At 49.9% G+C, this 21320-nt stretch overlaps 1 protein-coding gene across 2 annotated transcripts; it reads left to right on the top strand.

The window, feature by feature from the left end:
* Positions 1–7661: 7661 nt before the first annotated feature.
* LOC111153363 (TBC1 domain family member 21) lies at positions 7662–20669 on the top strand. Of its 2 annotated transcripts, XM_022512355.1 has the most exons (11): positions 7662–7721; positions 14520–14627; positions 14752–14855; positions 16062–16156; positions 16685–16795; positions 16911–17011; positions 17965–18061; positions 18394–18494; positions 19430–19546; positions 20156–20239; positions 20637–20669. In XM_022512355.1, exons 1-11 carry the CDS (start codon positions 7662–7664, stop codon positions 20667–20669), a joined length of 1011 nt encoding a protein of 336 aa, XP_022368063.1. The 2 variants fall into 2 exon arrangements, with proteins under 2 accessions (XP_022368063.1, XP_022368064.1); XM_022512356.1 differs by lacking the exon at positions 14520–14627.
* Positions 20670–21320: the final 651 nt, after the last annotated feature.

Genomic DNA, 21320 nt, shown 5'->3' with positions numbered 1-21320 from the left:
AATCAGCAAAGATTTGGAAGATGTGAGCAACACTACCAGCCAACTCGAACTCATTGACATTTAAAGAACACTCCGCCAACAATAGCAGAAAGTACCTCCTTTTCAAGTTGCTCGTGGATCATCCCCTATAGATCATATCCTGGGTCATACAACAAACCTCAGTAAGTCATTAAAAATTGAAGACATACAAAATGTGCTCTCTGACTATAATGGAATTAAACTAGAAATGAATAGCAGAAAGATATCTGGAAAACTCTCTAATTACTGGAAATTAAGCAACACACTTCTAAACAATCCATGGGCCAAAATCTAGGAGGTGGAAGAGTTGGGGTGCTAGCTTGGGAAGTCTGGTCCAGGAGCCCACACTCTTAACCACTAGCCCATGTGGCCCCTCAAAGTTTCTTAGAGCCTTGAATGCCACGTTAAGGAATTTAGAATTTGTGCTGTATTTAATAAATCAACATTTAAGGAGTTTCATACATAAGGCAGAACACCTTCGTTACAAATAAATGGAGTTGGGTAGTGTGGCGGGGGGGGGGCAGGGGGGGCAGGAAAAAATCTGCATTCTGTCCCACCAAAGAGGCAAAGTGAAATGAAAGAATTTGGATTTTTCCAGATGTCTGAAATGAGACATTTTAGAAGCAAGGCCCAGCCTCCCTATCTCACAGAGAATATTTTCAGTCTTTCTGGGATCTACACGTGCTGGGTGAATGGGCAGCTCCAGAGGGAGAAACCTACTTTAGCCATCAGATGGGGAATTTTCTGAGGACATAATGCCATAAGAATGGGGGTTTCCCAAGACACTGGCTCGTTGCTGTGGACAAGTTACTTAACCTCTCGGTGCGTCGATTTCTCATCTGTGCAATGAGGAGAGTTATCAGTTCCCACAGACCTGGCTTTGGGCTGAGCTGCCTGGAGAAAAGGCTGGCCAGGAGTTTGAACATGGGCTCCTGGGAGTTGCTGTGGGACCCTAGTTGGAAGGAAAGGGGGGGTCTCTCTGGTTTGCAGCGAGGCTTTGGAGGAAGGTTTCAGCATGATGCAGAGTGGGATTCCTCCCTCCCTGGCCCAGAGTGGGGGCAGGGCGGGGCACATAAAACATTCTCTGCAGAGCCTTTGATCAACGGCCATGACAGGGAGGGTTGAATTCTCTTTGAAGCAGCAGAAAGATCAATCCCCCTTCTTATCTCAGCCTCTCTGCACAGGGACATCACGTGCTCCTGCCGCTGCTGTTGTGGCTGCTGCTGCTACTCCACAAGACCCGAACAGAGGGAGCTGCCCAACCCAGACCTGCGCCCCCACCCTGGACGCCCTGTCCACGGGGGTGGGGGGGTGAGGGTGAGGAGCAGAACCCACCCCTTGCACGCCTTTCCCTGGCCCGACCACAGAGGGAGGAGAGGGCAAAAGACGCCTACGCCCCCAGAAAGTAAGAGCATCAGCGATTTTTTCATTAAACTTTCACTAGAGGCCCCTTCACCTGGGCATTTCCCCTCTTTTCTTCAAAGCCTGGCTTTAAAACATCACCTTTTACTGAGATCTAAGGACACTAGGCCAGGAGGCAGGAGAATGGATTCTAACTGTAGGTCCGTCTTTGATTTGCTGTGTGACCTTGAGCAAGTCACTACCCCTCACTGGAGCTTAATTGCTCTGTGAAATGGAATTGCTGTAAATGTTTTTTAGGGTTCGATTTAAAATTCTGGGATCAAGACCAATTTATGGCCAGGGTCAGGGTCAAGGTGGGTTCAGGTTATAGAACGGTCTTCCTCAGATACTGTCTCAGAAAATCGCCCCCCTAATACTGACTGGCTCCATGTTCTTGGCCCAGTGTTTTTCTGCGCAATCCCGTTAGTGGAAAGAAATGCTTTGCCAGCAGAGAAGCATCCTGAGTCTGTGGGAAGGGAATGACTGTGAACCCCGCCAATACTGATGTGGCCCTACAGTGCTGTCCCTGGCACCCTGCTCAGCGTTGCCCCCGTGGGCGAGCGTGTGTTTGTGTCCATACACTTGAGATCGCGTAGAAGCCAGGTCCTCCGGATGGGCTTAGGGTTGTGTGTTGGGAAGCATAGAAGTGTGAGTGTGCAATGTTGTATGATTCATGTGTGTTCGTATGTGCATTTTGCAAGGCTGCTTGTGTTTCCATGAATCTGAATCTGTTGAAGAGTGGACTTGGAAGCATGAGGTCTTGCATTTCAGGGGGGCTGGTGTATTCCTGAATTTGAGGGGTGTAGTGTGTAGTTCTGGAGTTTCCTGGATGGGTGGAGATTCAGGGTTAGCTTGGGTGGACGTCTGTGCCAGACGCTGTGCTGAGCACTTTATAGACATTATTTAAACTTCACAATAATAGATAGTGTTACCCCATTTTAAAGGTAAGGAGACAGAGTCTGCAAAATTAAATCACTTGCCCTGGGTCACACCACAAGTACGTTGCAAGACTAGGATCTGAACCCAGATCTGTTGAACTCTGAAACTCATGCTTCTCTCCCCCCATTTTCCTCGATAGATTATCCCTGGGAGGGGGAGAGTGGGCTCATTTCCTGCAAAACACACACTTACCAAACAGATGTGTTTGGAATGTTCGAGACAAGCATTTCATTCCACATAAGGAGCTTTACACCTCTGGATTTAAGATCCATGACTTGCTAGTGGGGAGAGAAGAGAGGGAGAAGGCAGAGGAATACCACCCTCCACACACCAGGGAAGGCCTCCTGGGGAGCTGCTGGAGAAAAATCCAGAGCTTTGAGCCGGTGAGGATGTTAGCTACAGGTCTTCGTCCGCACTGGGGTTCCTGGTTCCCAGGGCACAGGAGGGGCCCCCAGCTGGTTCTGCAGCTTTGGCAGGAGGCTGCTTCATAGGCATCCCAGGGACGAGGATGCTGGAAGAGACCAGTGAAGTGGTGAGAGGCGCCGGTGCGCACAGCTGCTGTGGCCTGCCCTGGGAGGCTCTGCTCGGTCCCTTCCCTCCCTGATGCAAGCAGCAGGGAGAATGCATTATTTTTTCATTAAAAATTCATTTTGGAACAGATAGCCTTCAGAGATGTAATTAGCCACATTATTTCTCTCCATTAGCAGTCCCTGGAGTTTGCTGGAATTTCTTGTCCTTTTTCCTCCCCATTTCACTCTTTCCATTGGCCTTTAAAAGCTACATGGTAGCACTTCTGCCTCCCTCCCCCAATCCTCAGCACCCGCTCTGGATCTGGACAGAATACCGGAATTCCAAGTTCAGAATCTGAAGAAGGAGTGATGGCAGACTCCCTCCTCCCCAGTGGGCTGGGGGATCACAGTCCCCTGAGCCAGCAAGGGGTTCACTCCTGCAAGATGCCCCCTCCTGCCAGTGTGAGAGTTCGGCTGGTGGCAAAGCTGGGTGGGGGTAGGAGATTCCTGACTCCCCACTTACTCTCTGGGTGGTCCCAGGCAAGTAACTTAACCTCTCTGGGCTTCTGCCGTCCTCACAGGTTGGTCCAGAAGAGCACTGATGGTTGTTAAGCACTTCCCCTGAGGTAGATAGCAAAGGCCCTGTGGTCTGGATGTCTGAGGACAACAGGGGACTTCTGGGGGCCAAATGATCAGCAGACATGACAGCCATCGCCGGAGATAGTCAGAGCTAAGGGCTAGAAGTCAGGGGTCAGGGAGATCCATGATGAGGACCCCCTATGGGGCAAGGCCCCTTCAGAGCAGCAGGGAGTTCACGGGGACTCAGGCCCAGCTGTCCAGGGCAGAGTGGCTCTCTTTTGATGATTCTGGAGGATTCTCAGCCCTGAGTTGCTCCTGTGGGTTATTTCTGGTGCATATGACAGCTGAATGGGAGGTCATCATCTTCAACTGCTGGAGCGAAGTGGTGCCTCCCCAAGACCTTAATAATGACCCAATATGCAGTGAATGACCCCTTAGCACTCTGACTGGCTCAGCAGACTTCAGCATGGCTGGCTACTTCTCTGGGGGATTCCAGCTACCACGGTGCTCGGAGGACAGCCACCTGCAGCCCAGCTCCCGGCTCCCTGCTTCCCTCACATTAGTGACAGATGACGTGCAGCTGTCTTCAGCTTAGTCAGAAATACTGCACTCCATGGGGGCGAGGGCAGGAAACCTGCTGTGGGGAAGCTAAACTTATCCCGGTTCCTCACAATGAGGGGCAAAGAGAAAAATGCAGCCTGAGCATAAAAGATCATTGGCACTTTGCGATGAGATAAAATGCGTGTGATTTACACCAAGAACTAGCATGGCCGGGACGTGGACGGTCGTGGGGAGATGTCCTTTGAAGGGGCTGGCAGATTGCTGTTACGGGGACACAGTCCCATCACATGGCACAGAGGGGTGGTATGTCGCATTGACATAAAGAGCTCGAGGGAACTTAATTTCTAATAATTGCCGCAGTCTGCTGGGGTAGTAATCCTGGTCCTTAGGTTCCTGGAGAAAAGCAGAGCAGCAGAAACTGACCAGCTCACAGGATCTTTGAACTTTCACACAGGTGTTTCGAGAAGCCTCACGGAAGCAGGCAGCCCCTTGACTTGAGTCTAGTTCATAGTGACTTTAATGGACACATCCGGGCATCCCTAACAAAAATAGAGATGCTGAGGTTAGTAATAAACAGCATGGACTGCATGGCCCTGTGCTCCAGGCCCAGGCCAGCCTCTTTACACACACAGCTTCACTTACCCTTCAGTTCCGTGAGGTAGTATCACATGTCTCCCTTCCCATGACCCCCCTCAGTAAGGGTAAGAGCAAAACCACATTTAGGGAGGAGGTCCCCTGCATGGAGGAGAGCAAGTTGCGCAGCAATGCCCGCCACCAGGAACAAGCATCGCGAGATGCCAACCCACTCCAACCCAGGTGTTGGCATCCCCAGCAAAGACACTACTCACACAGGCCCTGGAGGAAACAAGGAGATGCTCACGCCAAGAGACAGATTGGGATCCACTTCAGCAGTGGGCATTAGTTCCTTGTGGCCAGTTGGTCTGGTCCTCCAGCCAACACAGGGCTATGATCTGCACGCACGCCTCTCCTGCTGCAGACAAAGGACCTCTCTCCCTCCCCACTGGGAAGAGATTGACCAGGCGCCACTTAACCCACATACTTAAGCAGAACAAAGGAGCGCACATTGAATCTGGAAGAGAGACAGACATTCCCGCAGGAGGTGATCAATCCAGCCCAGGCTGTGAGGACTCCCCGCCTCTTGGTAAGGAAGTGTCCCAGACCCAGTGCCCACTCCGGAGTGGCCAAGCAGAGGTGGAAAGCCAAGGTGGGACCAAGGTCACGTGGTTGGTCAGGCGGCATGATCAGGATTTGAACCTGGGTTTTTCTGGTGCCAAAGCCCATGAGCTTTCTCACTGCGTGGGCCCTGCACTTCTGAGGAAAGAGTCTTCTCCAAACACCTTCCACACCTACCTGCCACCTTCCTGCCTTACCACCACCCACTTCAGCCAAAGGACAACCCAGATTCTCCCAAGATGGGCTGGGAGCCTTGTTCCCTCCCAGGACTTAATGCCAATTCTAGATCTCTCCAAGCTTTGCCCATACTCCTCTACCAAGAATAATACTCGATAAGCTGGGATTCTTGCCCCCTGAAGAACCCCCAGGCACAGAAATTTACAGCAATAAAACTGAGCTGCTGCCAAGGAGGGGGAAATGCATAAAAGAAAAGTGATGGGGGGGTATGTAAAGAATTTGGGGAATTACGTAAATAAATGGATGTGGTAAGGACCATTCAGCCCTGAAGACACGAGATTGACACATGTAAATTCCTTGTAAATTTCAGCAGAAGGAGTAAAGGGGATCAACAACGATTCTTGCTTCAGTGTCCTGCAATTCCATTTGAATATTAAGCCTCCATGTGCTCTGACGCTTTTGTAACATGACCAAACTATACCAGCTAATTTGGGCCCCGGTTATTATCTACAATTTACAGACAAGGAGCCAGAGGTGAAAGGAAGTTCAGTAGACGATCTATAGCTATCGTGTTCATTTTAGAAGCCAAGTCAGATTTAGCACACAGTTTTTCCAACTCCCTGCCTGATCCCCGAGCTTCTTAGGGAAAAATTGCAGTTAATTCTCAGTTGTCGACATCTTTAATGTGGAGGAACAGAGGCATAGATAATCCCAAATGGTGAGTAATGCCCCATGCCATGCCTCCTGCTCTGGACATTTGCTCTGGAAGCTTCTCAAAGCTTCTCGCAGACCTCAGAATGGAGGCACCCTGCTGTGGGAGGCTGCCCCATCCTCATTTCACCCCTTCCTGCTCAAAGCCACCCACCTCCCGCTCCAAGAAGACCTAGGGGCGGCAGATTAAGGGGACGATGCTAGAATGCTTTCCTAGGCTGGCAAGGAGTCGGGGAGGGAGGAAGAGGATAAGGTGTTTTGATTTAAAAGGACCCCCACAGTGCCGCAAGCTAGCAGAACAGTAACAGTAAATGAGACAATGAATTGTGTCCACTAAAGAGTTCTGTGTGGATGCTGATCCATTATGTTAATAAGGATGTGAGAGCTGGAGGTGGACTGTATTCTGCTTTCATGGCTGGGGGACCCAAGGCTCCGAAGGGGGGAACATCCAAATTTAAGGTCAGAGTCCAAATTCCACCTCCAAGCTCCTGATTCCTAATTGGTTGATCTAATTACTAGCATCTCTTAATGACTATGGATGCTTTCAAGCCAGATGGCTCTCATGGCCGGGACCTGGGTAGAGACGCAAGCAATGCTTAAGGTAGAGAACCAGTGAGGCCAGAGCCAAGAGGAGCCAACATCTCAGATTCATTCAGCAAATACTGAGAACCTGCCAAGTGCCAGGCTGCAGGGATTGGTACTGGAAGGAAAGCACAAAGGAATCAGGCATTGACCATGGCCTGAGGAACCCAGGGTAGGAAGGGAGACAAGGCCCATATAGAAATCTCTGTAATATCTTCAGAGAGGACAGTCAGATGAGATCTACAAGAATTTCGCTTATTCTTCCATTCAATTAAGTCATTTATTCAGTCATGCGGGCACTGTCTTAAGTGCTCTGGATATAAGGAAAAATAAGACGGGTAACTAACCCCAGAAGCTAGCAATCAGATACACATACTGACACTGAATCACCTGGGAAGTTTTTCAAAATACAGGCCCCCAGGCCCCCAACCCAGACAACTGATTCTGAATCCCGGGAATCGATACCTGAGAAAACTGAAGCTCAGATTCTAGGTGTTATCTGGGTTTGGGCAGTGATCTGTGGGATAACAAGGGGAGCGAGCCAGAGGAGGGATACCCAGAAACAGGGAGGAAGGCTTCCTGGCCCACCTTTCCTAGGAAACCTGCCCCGACCTGCCCAGCACCCTGATCTGCATGTTCTTATCCCCAACCTCCACTGTACATCCTGTGTCCTGTGTACAGGACATGTACACAGGATGTCCTGTGATTTTTCTGGCTGACCAGTAGATTTAGTTGGTTCCTGCATGTGTGTTACCTCTGAGGCTGAGCACTCCCATGTTCCAAGGTCATTATGATGAGGGTTCCAGGGGCCTTGTGACAAACACCACCTGGCTCTGTTCAGCTATAGGAGGTCAGGGAGAGGCTAAGTTCCTCCTGGGAATGAAATTCATTCCCTAAAAGGAAGAGCACTTTCCCCTGCTAATGAAGCATCATTTAGGGCTCTAAGTGAGCTTTGGTCAGAAGCTGCTTTGAAGACGTCCAGCAGGGCCCATGACCACCCTTTCTCCCGAAAACAGTCTCTCTGCAAGGTGGTCGGCCTCCTTCATCCTGGTATGTGTTCAGTCCATCCTTTCCCAACTTCTGGTTTGCATGTGGCTTTCCTCAGTGGGATGGGAAGGGCTAGAACCCTGATCTGGCCTACAAGATTGAGCAGGATAAATTATACATTGATCTTACATCAGGACTGAAAAACGCAGGTCCCCTTCCTCCCTTTCACCCTTCTTCCTTTTTTTTTTTTTTTAAGATTTTATTTATTTATTTGACAGAGATCACAAGTCGGCAGAGAGGCAGGCAGAGAGAGAGGAGGAAGCAGGCTTCCTGCTGAGCAGAGAGCCCGATGTGGGGCTCGATCCCAGGACCCTGGGATCATGACCGGAGCCGAAGGCAGAGGCTTTAACCCACTGAGCCACCCAGGCACCCCTCACCCTTCTTTCTAAGCCAGTTACCTCTCCCCATACATCACGGTCTAACTTTAATGACTTCTAGATTTGCAAGTTCAATCACGGAGATGTTGATAAATTTTCCTTGGTATTTTTGCCAACAATTTTGGTATGCTGCCACCAGGTGGCAGTAATGCCTTTGTTAGCACGTGGTTTCAAGCCCATTTAACAAGATACATCTTTTCTTTTCTTTTTTTTTTTTTTTTTAAGATTTTATTTATTTATTTGACAGAGAGAGATCACAAGTAGGCAGAGAGGCAGGCAGAGAGAGAGGGAAGCAGGCTCCCCGCAGAGCAGAGAACCCGATGCGGGGCTCGATCCCAGGACCCTGAGATCATGACCTGAGCCGAAGGCAGAGGCTTTAACCCACTGAGCCACCCAGGCGCCCCAAGATACATCTTTTCATTAAAAGTCAGCCTTAGTCATAAAAGTTCTCCACACGGTGTATTTTTCAAAATCATAAAAACTAATTATAATGACCACAACCAATCTCAAGTTTCATTAATCCTAATGATTAATACACAAGAAAGCCGAGAGGCAAAATGGGTACCTCTCTCCCTGAGTTTTAAATGTTATGGCTTTATTGCAAATTGTCACCAGGTCTTGATTTGGATTTTCTTTATATCTTTACTCATTTCTCTGAACTTACAGAGTGATAATAATAAAATAACGAACAGTCACATAGCCTTTAGTATGTACCACAACTGTTCTAGAGGCTTTATCTATAGTCATTTATTCTCACCGTAAACCTATATGAAGTAGATGATTCTATTATCTTCGTTTTATGAGAAAGTTGGGGCACAGAGACAAAACAACTTGCCTAAGGTCACGCAGCTGGTAAGTGGCAGAACTGGTATTTAGACCCAGACTGTGGAGTCCATCTTCCAAATCAGTGACTCTCAAAATGTGGTGCCCCAAACTGCCCCATTAACATCAACGGGAAACTTGTACTGCAGACTCTTGATCCCCAGGTGTCCCGAACCAGAAATTCCCAGGGTGAGGTCCAATGATCTGTGTTTTAACAAGGGCTCCAAGTGAGTCTGATGTGCAACTAACCTTGAGAGCCATTGTCTTAAACCATTCATTTAATCACTATGCTATACTGATGACACACCCCCATACCTGGGCTGGTAATAATCACCCTGGTAAATTTCAAGTGGCACTAATGCCTCCTCCACCCCAATTTTAATATTCCTTCCCTGCTTGGTCACCCTGCCCTCCCCTGGGTGAAATCACTGACATGATGAGCCACTCTTACAGTTGGGGGTGTATCTTGTCCCTCAAGGGAACCAGAGTAGAAGAGGTTGAGGACCATAAGCAGCCTGTGACCCTTCCTACGCCTACTAGAGACTCTGTTGCTATGAGTTTTCAGAGCAACATAGCATCAGAAGCCCTCCTGGAAAGCTTGCCTTATCCTCCAGTCGCTTTCCTATTTTACTAAAAATATTAGAGGGGGCACCTGAGTTGCTCAGTCAGTTAACCATCTGCCTTTGGCTCAGGTCATGATCCCGGGGTCCTGCGATTGAGCCCAGAGTCAGGCTCCCTGCTCAGCGGGAAGCAAGCTTCTCCCTTTCCCTCTGTGTGCTCTCTCTCTCTCTCTCAAATAAATAAATAAATCCGGGTGCCTGGGTGGCTCAGTGGGTTAAAGCTTCTGCCTTCACCTCAGGTCATGATCTCAGGTCCTGGGATCAAACCCCGCATCAGGCTCTTTGCTCCGCGGGGAGCCTGCTTCCCCCCCCCCCACCCACCTGCCTCTCTGCCTACTTGTGATCTCTGTCTGTCAAATAAATAAATAAAATCTTTAAAAATAAATAAATAAATAAATAAATCTTTTAAAAATTCTAAAAATTAAAATATTAGAGAAAACCCTTAACACGATGATTCAGAATAGAAGAAGGTAGGGTGATATATGCTTGCAGCCAAGCCTTCCCATAGCAGATAGATGCTAGAGAAACTGAACCACTTAGGACTCCTACTTCTGGCCCGGACTATTCTGGAGGAAACATGGCCATGGTGTCGCTTTTGCTGGTGGGGAGCTTTAACCTGTTGAAGCACACCGTAAAGGTGGGAGACTTTCACAATTGGTCTACCTATCAGTAACTAGAAGAAAAGCTACTGCAGAGCTGAAGAAGAGTATCCAGCACCTCCGGGACTACATATCCCCCCAGGCTAAACACCCTGATTCTGGCGCCAAAGATCTCTGTATTCAAATCTCATCCCTGATATTCACTGTATGACCTCTGATATACTAAATAATCCCCTCTCCCAGCCTCAGTTCCCTGATCAGTAAAATAGTGTGATAACCACACCTACTGGGGCACCTGCATGGCTCAGTCGGTGCAGCATCTGCTTTCTGCTCAGGTCACAATCTCAGGGCCCTGGGATTGAGCCCCACATCAGGATCCCTGCTTGGTGGGGAGTCTGCTTCTCCCTCTCTTGCTCCCCCTGCTTGTGTTCCCTGTCTCTCAAATAAATAAATAAAATCTTAAAAAAAATAAATAACCACACCTACCTTGTAGGTGGCTGCAAAGATTAAATGATAAGTACAAAGTGCCTAGGACAGTGCCTGGTACATCATCAATGCTTTGTAAATCAGAGAATATAATACATTTATTTTCATAATTGATTCATTTGGGTTTCTATCATTTTTATGCTTTATGCTTTTGTGAATTCCTTGTTGCTTCCTGTATTACCTGCTTTTATTTTTAAAAGTGAATTAGAAGGAAAATGCCCTGTTCCTATAAATCTCTAATTTTTTAAGTAAAAAAAAATTTTTTTTCTTCTGACTCCATCCCTCAATCTATTAAAAAAAAATGTTTGTAGTTAAAAATCTTCTCACAAAAAACACTCTAGGCCTCGGAGTCTTCACTGGTGAGCTATATTAAATATTGAAGAAAGAAATGCTACCTATTCAATACAAACTATGCTTGAAAATTTTAAAGTGGGAACCCATCCCTGCTCCTCCTATGAAGCCAGTATGACCTTGGTACCAAATCAAAGACGTTACAAGAAGAGAAAATTGTAGACCAATATCTCACGTGAACACTGATGCAAAGATCCAAAATAAAATTAAGCATATAGTCTCCGATAATGTATAAAAAGGATAACATATCACCAGTGGGGTTTGTCCAAGCAATGCAAGGCTGATTTAACATTCAGAAGCATGCGACATAATTTACCGTATTAACAAACTAAGAAACAAAAACTGTACAATCATTTCAACAGATGCAGAGTATTGTTTGAAAAAAACCAATAACCATTCCTGATTAAAAACTCCCAGCAATCCAGCAGGGGAACAGAACTTCCTCAACCTGATAGCGGGCAGCTACAAAAAGCCTGCTGTGAATATTATGCTGAGTCATGAAAGTCTGAATACTTTTCCTCTAAGACTGGGAACAGAGCAAAGATACCTGCTCTCACCATGTTTATTTACCTCTGCAATGGAAGGTCTAGCCAGTTCATAAATACATACATACATACATACATACATACATACATAAATTTTTACAATAACATCCCCCTAACCGAAAATATTTAGGGATAAATCTGACAAAATATATGAACAGCCTACATACCTACAAAATAATGCTGAGATAAATTTAAAAAGACCTAAATAGAGAAATACAGAATATGTTAGTCTTTTTGTGCCATATGTCTCTGTTGCAACCACTTAACTCTGCTATTTTAAAGATTTTTATTTATTTATTTATTTGAGAGAGAGAGAGAGAGAGAGAGAGAGAGAGAAAGCACAAGCAGAGGGAGGGGCAGAGGAAGAGGGAGAAAGAAGCAGGCTCCTTCCCTGAGCAGGGAGCCCAATGTGGGGCTTGATCCCAGGACTCTGGGATTATGACTTGACCTGAGGGCAGGTGCGCAACAGACTGAGCCACCCAGGGGCCTCTTCACTCTGCTATTTTAGCGTGAAAGCAGCCATAGACGATACATGAATGAATGGGCACGGCTGTATGCCAATAAAACTTTATTTAAAAAAAAAAAACAGGTTGCAAACCAGATTTGGCCCATGGGTTGCAGTTTGCTCATTGTTGGCTTCTATAATAAATCCCCATGGAAACCACAAAAGCTACTAAGACTAATAAGTGAGGTTAACAACGTGGCAGGATACGAGATCAATATATAAAAACCCATTGTAAAATGAAACAGGATGGGATCGGGAGGGAGAAAAACCATAAGAGACTCTTAATCTCACAAAACAAACTGAGGGTTGCTGGGGGGAGGGGGGTTAGGGAGAGGGTGGTTGGGTTATGGACATTGGGGAGCGTATGTGCTATGGTGAGTGCTGTGAAGTGTAAAACTGGTGATTCACAGACCTGTACCCCTGGGTCTACTAATACATTATATGTTAATAAAAAAATAAAAAATTTTCAAAAATGTATTTCTATATACTAGCAACGAACAATTGGAAGTTGAAAGTTTAAAAATAACACCTTTTACAATAACATCCCCCCAACCCAACATATTTAGCGATAAATCTGACAAAATACATGAAAAATCTACATACCTACAAAACAATGCTGAAAAATTAAAGAAGACCTAAACAGATGGAGAAATACACCATGTTCATGAGTCAGAAAGCTCAGTATTATGGTCAATTCTCCCCAAACTGACCTATAAATTCAGCACAGTCCCCATCAAAATCACAGCTGCCTTTACTGTAGAAATTGATAAGCTGACTAAGAATTCTATGGAAATGCACTGCCAAAGTTCCCTTTCATGATTAAGGACCCCAGGACGCAGCCCAGCATTGCCTACTCTCTCTTGCTTCCTGCCACGGTTCATGCTGAGTGTCGCAGTCTGAATATAGGTTGGGAGAACACGATGGCAGGCTGAGGGTCGGAAGCCGGGCTCTGCTCAGACAACAGTGTCTATGCAACTGGGGCATGACATCAGGACAGAGCCTGCTTCCCAAGGTTAGCCAACAATGAGGGTGGAATTGGGGGGTTTTTTGTTTGTTTTGTTTTTGTTTTGTTTTTTCGTATCTTCTTGGGCCCTTGTGTCCTATTTTGGTTCAGAAGATAGATCCTGGAGGCATTACTAAGGGGCTCAATCCATGCCTATCAAATGTGGCGTTAGTGGAAATGATCGCTAATCTTGGCCCGTGGGTTCTGATTATTTTTTTAATTTCCAGTGCTAAAGCGACTTCTAACAGCTTCCTCTCGCACGGTCCTCGGACCAGCAGCAGCAGCAGCAATCTCCTGGGAGCTTGTTAGAAACGCATCACCCTGAGCCCCACCCCAGACCCTCAGAGTCAGAATCTGCTTTTTAGGAAGATTCTCAGAGGACTCCTATGCAAATTCAATTTGAGTCACACATGGGCACGTTCGGGTGTATATCCCTGTATATATCCCTAGGGAGTTGGGAGTGTGCCTATCACACAGAGCGAGTCACCTGCCAAGCTCTGTCCATCAACCCGTCCTCGTGCCTGCAATAATGGCATTTCAAGATTCGCTTCTCTCCAATAAAGGCTTCCTCTAGGAAGCTCCCCCCATTCTGGCAGGCGCTCTTACCTCCTGGTTACTGTCTTATGAGCACTTTTAATTACTTCCCAAGCAGTGTCCTCACCTCCCCCCATCTCTCTCTCTCTCTCTCTCTCACACACACACACACACACACACACACACACCCCTCTCTTATGTAAACCAGAAACCATTTCTCACGATGAACTCTTTGACTCTTCCAGGAAAGGCAAAAGTTAGCTCATGGGAGTGTTTAGCGCTTATTTTATATCTTTCCACTATCAAAGTCGGAAAAATTATTACAGAAAAGTTTGAAAACACAGGAAAAAAGAAAAGATGATACAGGACCCTATTTCTCCAAGATAATCACTCTAGCTTTTGGTTGGTTGTTGGTTTTGTTTTTGTTGGTTTTTTTTTTTTCAATTTTTTCCATAACAGAATTGCCCTAGTGATTAATGCACTATACATTAGAGTATATAAGGCATAGTTTTCATAATATGTGACAGGTCTATGGGGAGTATAGCACGTAGAGAGGATAGAGGCTAGATACTGAATGTATAATTTTGTATTCTGCTTTTTTTGGTTAATATTTTAATGTTTCCAGGTTTTCATTCCCTGTAAGCCCCATTTTTTAAGTGCCTCACAATATTCCATTGAGCATATAAATTATATTTATTTAACTATTTCCTTATTGCATGTTAGAGCAAGTGCGGTTTTTCCTTTTGGTAAGTAATGCACCGTGAAAATTATGGTGTATTCAGCATTTTTCTATAACTTTGCAGTAATTTCTTTAGGATAGATTTCCAGAAGTGAGTCAGAGGCAGGGAACTTGATCCATATAGCAAACTCCAGATGACAGGATGGGGAAAAAAAAATAAAACTTAAAAAAGAAAAGCCACAGGTTCCTAACAGAGGGCTGAAGTGATTGTCCTTGCCAGGCGAAGAGAAAACCACCCATTGACAAGACAGAATGGGATGGCTTCTTCGATGAGAACGGTCTATTGGCCAAGTCACGAGACCTCATTTGTGTGAACATCCTGGAGCGGGTACGGTCCCCAAGGCCTTGCCCTGGCACTGGAGGGCACAGGTGGGCAAGGGGCAGGCGTGGCATTTGGAGACACCCTCTTGGCAGGCATCTGGAGGTCTCCTGACCTCTCACCCCCACCCCAGGGTCTGCACCCCTTCGTGAGGACAGAAGCCTGGAAGTTCCTCACGGGCTACTACTCATGGCAGAGCTCCCAGGATGAGCGGCTCACCGTGGACAGTACAAGGAGGTAGAACATTCCAGACCCTGTCAGGGGAGGGTAGGTGACAGTGCCCATTCCAGCCTGACAATTGCAGTCTTCTTCCCCCCCAATGGATTTCTTATTCTAAGAGACAAAACCGCCCCTGTGCTCCTGACCCAGGACGTGAACACGGGAGGGGCCAGCACCTTCCCGCTCAGCTCCAATCAGCCGTGCACAGATGGCCCGGAAGGGGCTTAATCCCAACAGCTCCTTGTCCCCGCCACTACCCAGTCCCTTCCTCCCCTAGGGCCTAAGCAGTCTAGTTGAGCTGAAGATTCATGCACAAAGGGCCAGTGGAGAACCATTCAAGGCAGTAGGGGAACTGAGGGCTGGCCTGGAAAGCTCGAGAGCCATGACAAGAGCCCGTGTTAGCTCTCCAAGGCTGCTGTCACAGGCACCACAAATAGGGTTTGCAACAGTGGGAATCTATTCCCTCGCTTCTGGAGTCCAGAAGCCCAAAAGCAAGGTGCCAGCAGTGCCCCACTCCCTGAAGGCTCTAGGGGAGAGTCCTCCCCTGCCTCTGAGGTTTTTGGTGGTTTTGGGGACTCCTCCCATCTCTGCCTCCGTGGTCACACGGACTTCTCCTCTCCCCTCTGTCTGTCTCTGTGTCTCTGCGTGTCCTTAGAAGGACACTTGTCACTGGATTTAGGGTCCACTGAGATAATCTAGATTGATCTCATCTCAAGATCCTTAACTACATCCGCAAAGGCCCTTTTTTGAGTAAGTTCACATTCACAGGATTTAGTAGTTAAGGTATAGACATGGCTTTGAAGGGTCACCAGCATCCTACAGCACCTAAGCATGTCCTAATGATGGACACTAAACACTGCCTCATGCAGGCCTTCTGACTCCAAGGTGCCAGGATGACCCCCATTCTACAGAAGAGGAAACTGAGTCTTAGAGAGGGATCATGATGTCCCCAAGGCCTTACCTTCGTTGCAAACTCTCAGTTATTAATTGTGGAGCCAGAAATCAGGAACAGCTGTGAGACCCCCCAGGGCCACAAGGCTGAACCTGCTTCCATGCTGCCTTCCGGGGGCACATGAGCACAGAACAGCACAGTTAGGGCTGGCGCAGACCAAGATGAGGGAAGCCTCACAGGTAGGGGGAGAGCCTAGTGGAGAGCGCTGCTCAGACTGCCCTTGACTGGTGAGGAGAAGGCTGTCTCCTCCAGCCTCAGTTCTGTCTGCTCAGGAAGAACTATGAGGCCTTATGCGAGATGTATAAAAAGATTCAGCCCCTTCTGGAAAACCTGCACCGGGACTTTATGGAGACTCGGAATTCCATCGGTGAGCAGAGTTGGGTGGGCAGGGCTGTGTCGGGCGGGGGAGCCTGAGGCCATGCCTGCCTGCTCCTCAGTCATATGCAGGGGCAGGTGGTTTCCTGGTTCCTGGGAGAGGCCTTGAATTCTGGAATTCTGCTGGCTAAACCCTGGTTAGTCCACCCATCATGTCTCCTAGGGGCTCCTACATGCCTAGCGTCGTATTCCCTTGAGTGCATGCTGTTCCTGCTGCTTTATCTTCATCTCTCCCTTTTGGCCTTGAACAAGACTGGATTTCAATGGACGGGGCCCATGGAGTGGGGATGGGGGGGGCGCATTCCTAGCAAAGGGTATGGCCTAGTCAAAGATTCGGAGGTGGGGACAATGCCAGGCAGCTCAGGGCGTGGTGCTGGGCAGACCCTTGTGGGCAGATGTCATTTTCACAATCCCCTCCCCAGGGTGCCCTGGGTCCTGCCCTTTGGGGGAATAAACTCATTCATGGCCCCTCTGCTGAGGCCATCTGGTGCCACTGACCTGTCTCTTGTCCCCAACCTAGCGTATGACATTCAGAAACTCTACGACAAAGACCACCTAGGCAACGTCATTATCGACAAGAAGAGACTGGAGAAAATCTTGCTCCTGAGTTATGTCTGCAATACCCAGGCAGGTGGGCCAAGGGGCTGGGCCACCCCTGAGCCCCCCTTCTCAGTTCCTTCCTGGAACCCCTTCCCTGCCCAAGCCCGGGGCTCACCCGTCCTCACTGTCTCCCCTCCCCCACCCAGAGTACCAGCAGGGCTTCCACGAGATGGTGATGCTTTTCCAGCTGATGGCAGAACACGACCATGAGACCTTCTGGCTTTTCCAGTTCTTCCTGCAGAAAACGGTGAGGGCTGGGCCTGAGCTCAGGGCCCACCTCCCTGCCACTCCCCAGACACCCCCCGGAGGTCAGGCAGGCAAGGGGAGCCCCGGCTCTTTCCTCCAGCCACAAAACAGCCCTCTGGGTCCCAGAGGAGCCTGGGGAGGCAACACTCACCCCAGTGAGTTTATTGGGGGGTGGGCTGTGTGTGTTGCAGGCATTGGAGTTGAGGAGGGGGCTGCAAGGGTGCTCTGGGTCCAGTTCTCACCAAACCTTGAAAGAGTGTAACTGGCCAGTCCCAGGGATGGCTGCCTCTTCCTGGCATTCCACCCCCCCCACCAAACAGGGCTCTGCTCCCACAGAACTTCCATGGTTCCCTGTCGCCTCCAGAATAAGATCTGGTAACCTTGGCCAGGCATTCAAGGACTATCTGTGGCCTTCTCTCTCACTGCTCCTTTCACATGACCCACAGTTCAGACCCACCAGGGGACTGGCTACTCCCCAGATGCACCCCACAGTGATCAGGTTGAGGGCTTTTGAAGTGGCTCTCTCCAGAACACCCTCCTTTGGAAAGCCTTTCCTCATGGTCTGGGAGCGGCTGTCCAGAATCAACCCTCATCCCTTTCTCCCTCCCTGGAACAATGGGCTTGATGCTCTTCCCCTGTCCCACTTAGTTCTGTCCGCATAGCCGGGCTGGCTGCATTGAGAGCCACACCTGAGACATCCCTGGATCCCCACCCCCGACACACACACGTAGGTGCATACACATATATAAAAGAGCACACCTACACACCCAGATCAAGGAGAGACAGACTTGACGTGAGTGTGTGCGTTCGCACACAGAGCCAGGCTCATACTGACACGAGTCCAGCCCGGAGCCAGCCACGCACAGGGCCTCTGGCACTGAGTCGCTGGTGACCCTGGCCAGCCCTCAAGCCAAGAAAGATTCGGTTGCCCTTGCTCCCGCCCATCTTTCTCAGGAGCACAGCTGTGTTATCAAGATCGGAGTTGGCAAGAACCTGGATATGCTCAACACTCTGATCAACTTCTTGGACCCCGTGTTTGCGGAGCACCTAAGTGAGTAGACCACCCCCAGCCTCCTGCAAATGGACAGCTCCGCCCACAGGGTGGGCCTGAGAAGGGCCCCGCCCCCAGTCCTGTTCGGCCGGTGGGAGCCTTTGGTCCTCTCTCCGGGTCCCTGGAGGAGGGTTCATCTAGACATGGGGTGGGAACGCGGGCAGTTGAAAATTCACCCCAAACATTCTCTGAAGACAGCTGGCAACGTGAGAGCCAGGCATTTTGGATTTCCCCGGGGTGTTCTCGAGCCCTGCTGTTCGGCCTATCAGTGCGCCACCCCTGGTTTCCCCGACTGGGTCCTCCGGGCTGACACCCCGCTTCTCTCTCCACAGGAGGGAAAGGGGCGGGGGCCGTGCAGTCCCTCTTCCCCTGGTTCTGCCTCTGCTTCCAGCGGGCCTTCAAGTCCTTCGACGATGTCTGGAGGCTCTGGGAGGTGAGTCCTCCTTGGACAGAGGGGCTAGACCCCCATCCCTTTAACAAACAGGGGGGAAGCCCGTTTCCTTGCCTCCCCTTTATTGCTGCTTTGGGATGGAGTTGAGCAGGTTGGGGTTTACGGGGCCTTGTTGGAGGAGGCGAAAACATCAGCCTATCCATCTGTCCATCCTGTCCCACCAGGACCTTCTTCAGGGCAGGGGGGCAGAAGGAGGGGCTCTCAGCCTGTGCGGTGGAAGCCTGGCCGGCTTTCCTGCCACTCTAACCCCCGCAGGCCTCCCTCTGTTCCACGTCCCCAGCTGCCCCTTCCTCTGCCTTCCCCTTCGTTTGAGTGCTGGCTCCCTGTGAGCTCTCACTCCTGGAGAAGGAGGGGCCCTCCGAGCACAGGTCAAAGGTGTAATTCTTTGATCCCAGGCCTTCGGGCCATAGGCCCATGAACCTCCTTGGGAACAGACCCACTGCCCACTTCTGCTCTGCCCAGCCCAACACTGCGCCTGGCATTCAGCGTCCCACAAGTCAACTCCCACCTGCCTTACCCCTCCCTCCTGGCCTGCTGGTTTCCATGCTCAAGTCCAAGGCCACCCCGAGACCCCTGGGGACACCTCTGGATTCTTGACTGATCAACCTTTGCTTTGCCAAAGCTCCACTCCTTCTCCTCCTCTCTCCCCTTCCTCCTTCCCCCTCCCTTTCTCTTTCCCTCCTTCCCTCTCGCATCCTCTCCTCCTCTAGCTAATGAATTCCCTGAAGCTTTTTCTCTGAGTCCCCTAGTAGCCAGCACAATGCCTGGGATCCCCCGAGGTAGCACCTGCCTGAGTGAGCGAGGGAGTCAGCAGTGAGGCCCAGGGATGGCCAACCCCGGGTAGGTCTGTGGTCAGTGGGCACCTCACCACCCAAAGGGCCAGGAAGCCTGGGCTGACACTCGTGGGCCATCTGCAGGTTCTGCTGACAGGGAAACCCTGCAGAAATTTCCAGGTGCTGGTGGCCTACAGCATGCTGCAGATGGTGCGCGAGCAGGTGCTACAGGAGAGCCTGACCAGCGACGGCATTCTCCTGGTGAGAGGACCCTGGGGCCGGGCCAGCCTCTCCCCCACCCCCACACCTCCCACGCCTCCCATGCCATCCCAGCCCTCCGGCCATGGCAGGAACTGGGTTGCCCTGAGCACCGTGCTGGTCTCATGACAAGCCGGATGCAGTGGGACAGTAACTATCACAGCAGCACCCTAATTTAACATAGGAGGACACTGAAGCCTTGAAAGCTTTTCAGCCTCTAGGTTTACTGCCTCCCAGTTAACCCCCTAGGCCGTAGGGTCCTCCTTGTGGCAAAAGACTGAGAGTTTTCTGACATTGCTAAAAAGGAGTCTAGGTTAAAAAAAAAAATCTAGGGAGACAGCCCAATTATAAAACAAGTTCTCCTTAGAAGCTCCTGAGACCCTCAGGGGAACCCCGGTGCCCCTCAGAGCCCCGTATGAAAACGACACTTACCATCTCCCCACAAATACCACATTCCTGAGGTGAACATTCCGGCATTGTGCCAGGCTGGTTGGGGAGAGATCAGGTGGCCCCGGCTACTGCCGGGAGCAGTGATCTTGTCCCCTGGAAGTGGGAGGCAGCCGCCTGTACCCAGGGAGACCTGTTTCCTCCTGGCTTCCTCTCCTGGCACAGGCCTGCAACAGCCTCATTGACCTTGACGCTGACGTGCTCATCTCTGCTGCCTGCTTGGTGTATGCTGAGCTCATCCAGAAAGATGTAAGTGGCCCTTACATCCAGAAAGATATTTGCCTTCCTCCTCTTCCTCCTCCAAGAAGCCTTCTCTGATTTTCCGAGCCCAGCCCTGGCATATGGCAGGATATTCGGCTGCAGAGACACAATTTGTGTCTGCCTCGTTCTCTGCCACCAGCCCATGGGTGCGGCTTGGCGTGGTCTCCTTGCTGTTTGCATGTGCAACTCCCACCTCCCCAGGGAGGCTGCGCCACCCGACCACGCTGCCCTCCTCCCTCATGCCCTGTGTCCATCCCAGCAGGTCGGGCACAGGGCTGGGCCCCCCGGGGTTCAGTAGGATGTCACTGGCTGGACAGACTGAGGAATGAGAGCAACAGACCAACGTCTGTCTGCCTCAACCTGCTGGCACCCTCCTCTTTCCCAGGTTCCTCAGTCACTGAAGGACTTCTTTCTCTGAGGACTCTCGCCATGGACAGATGCCCTCGACGGACAGGACGGAGGTGGTGCTTCAGCCGTGAGGTCCGACGGGCGTTAGGGTGAGGGAGTAGCTAATACAGCTACACAAGAAACAGCCTCTGGAGTCAGAGTTTGTGGTGCGCGCTGTATCTCCCACGGACACGCAGGGGTGGAGAGGAATGTCCAACAGTGAGAGAGGCCCAGTGGATGAGCAGGGAGATAGCGAGGCCAGTGAGGGGCAGGCACACCAGGGACACTGCGCCCATTGGAAACTCTTCCACGAATGAAGGGTTCTACTGTGGTTCCACACTTGGAGGCACATGGGTCAGGATGGAAACAGCTTCGAGAGCCTCCTAGCTTCCTGCGCGAGACAAACTGAACGTGTCTCATCCCTGGACCAGGTCTTGAGAAGAGGCCCTGACCACAGGGCTTTGCACACACACCGCCATTTTCCCCCTTACGCCCAACACCATGATCCTGAATTCAGTGGTTCATCCACGGATTCCCCTGCGGTCTGTGGAAGGACACAGCCCAGGTCTCTGGCTTGCAGGCCATTCCCCTCCTGGTTTCAAAGCCTCATAAGCACACTTTCATATCTCAGCCTAGAAAGCATCCTCAGACTAAACTCTTTTCTTTGGCCTTCGTCAGTCTC

The sequence above is a fragment of the Enhydra lutris genome, unplaced genomic scaffold (genome assembly GCF_002288905.1).
Source record: "Enhydra lutris kenyoni isolate GAN:26980312 unplaced genomic scaffold, ASM228890v2 scaffoldscaffold31, whole genome shotgun sequence".
NCBI classification, from domain to species: Eukaryota; Metazoa; Chordata; class Mammalia; order Carnivora; family Mustelidae; genus Enhydra; species Enhydra lutris.
This window is presented reverse-complemented; position numbering and strand designations above follow the sequence as displayed.

What these genes read in the sequence shown, in the direction of transcription:
- LOC111153363 (XM_022512355.1), top strand. Translation starts at nt 7,662, where the DNA reads ATGACCACCCTTTCTCCCGAAAACAGTCTCTCTGCAAGGTGGTCGGCC. An exon ending in GGAGACTCGGAATTCCATCG is followed by an intron (nt 16,157 to 16,684) that starts GTGAGCAGAGTT and finishes TCCCCAACCTAG; the next exon opens with CGTATGACATTCAGAAACTC. An exon ending in CTGAGCTCATCCAGAAAGAT is followed by an intron (nt 20,240 to 20,636) that starts GTAAGTGGCCCT and finishes CCTCTTTCCCAG; the next exon opens with GTTCCTCAGTCACTGAAGGA.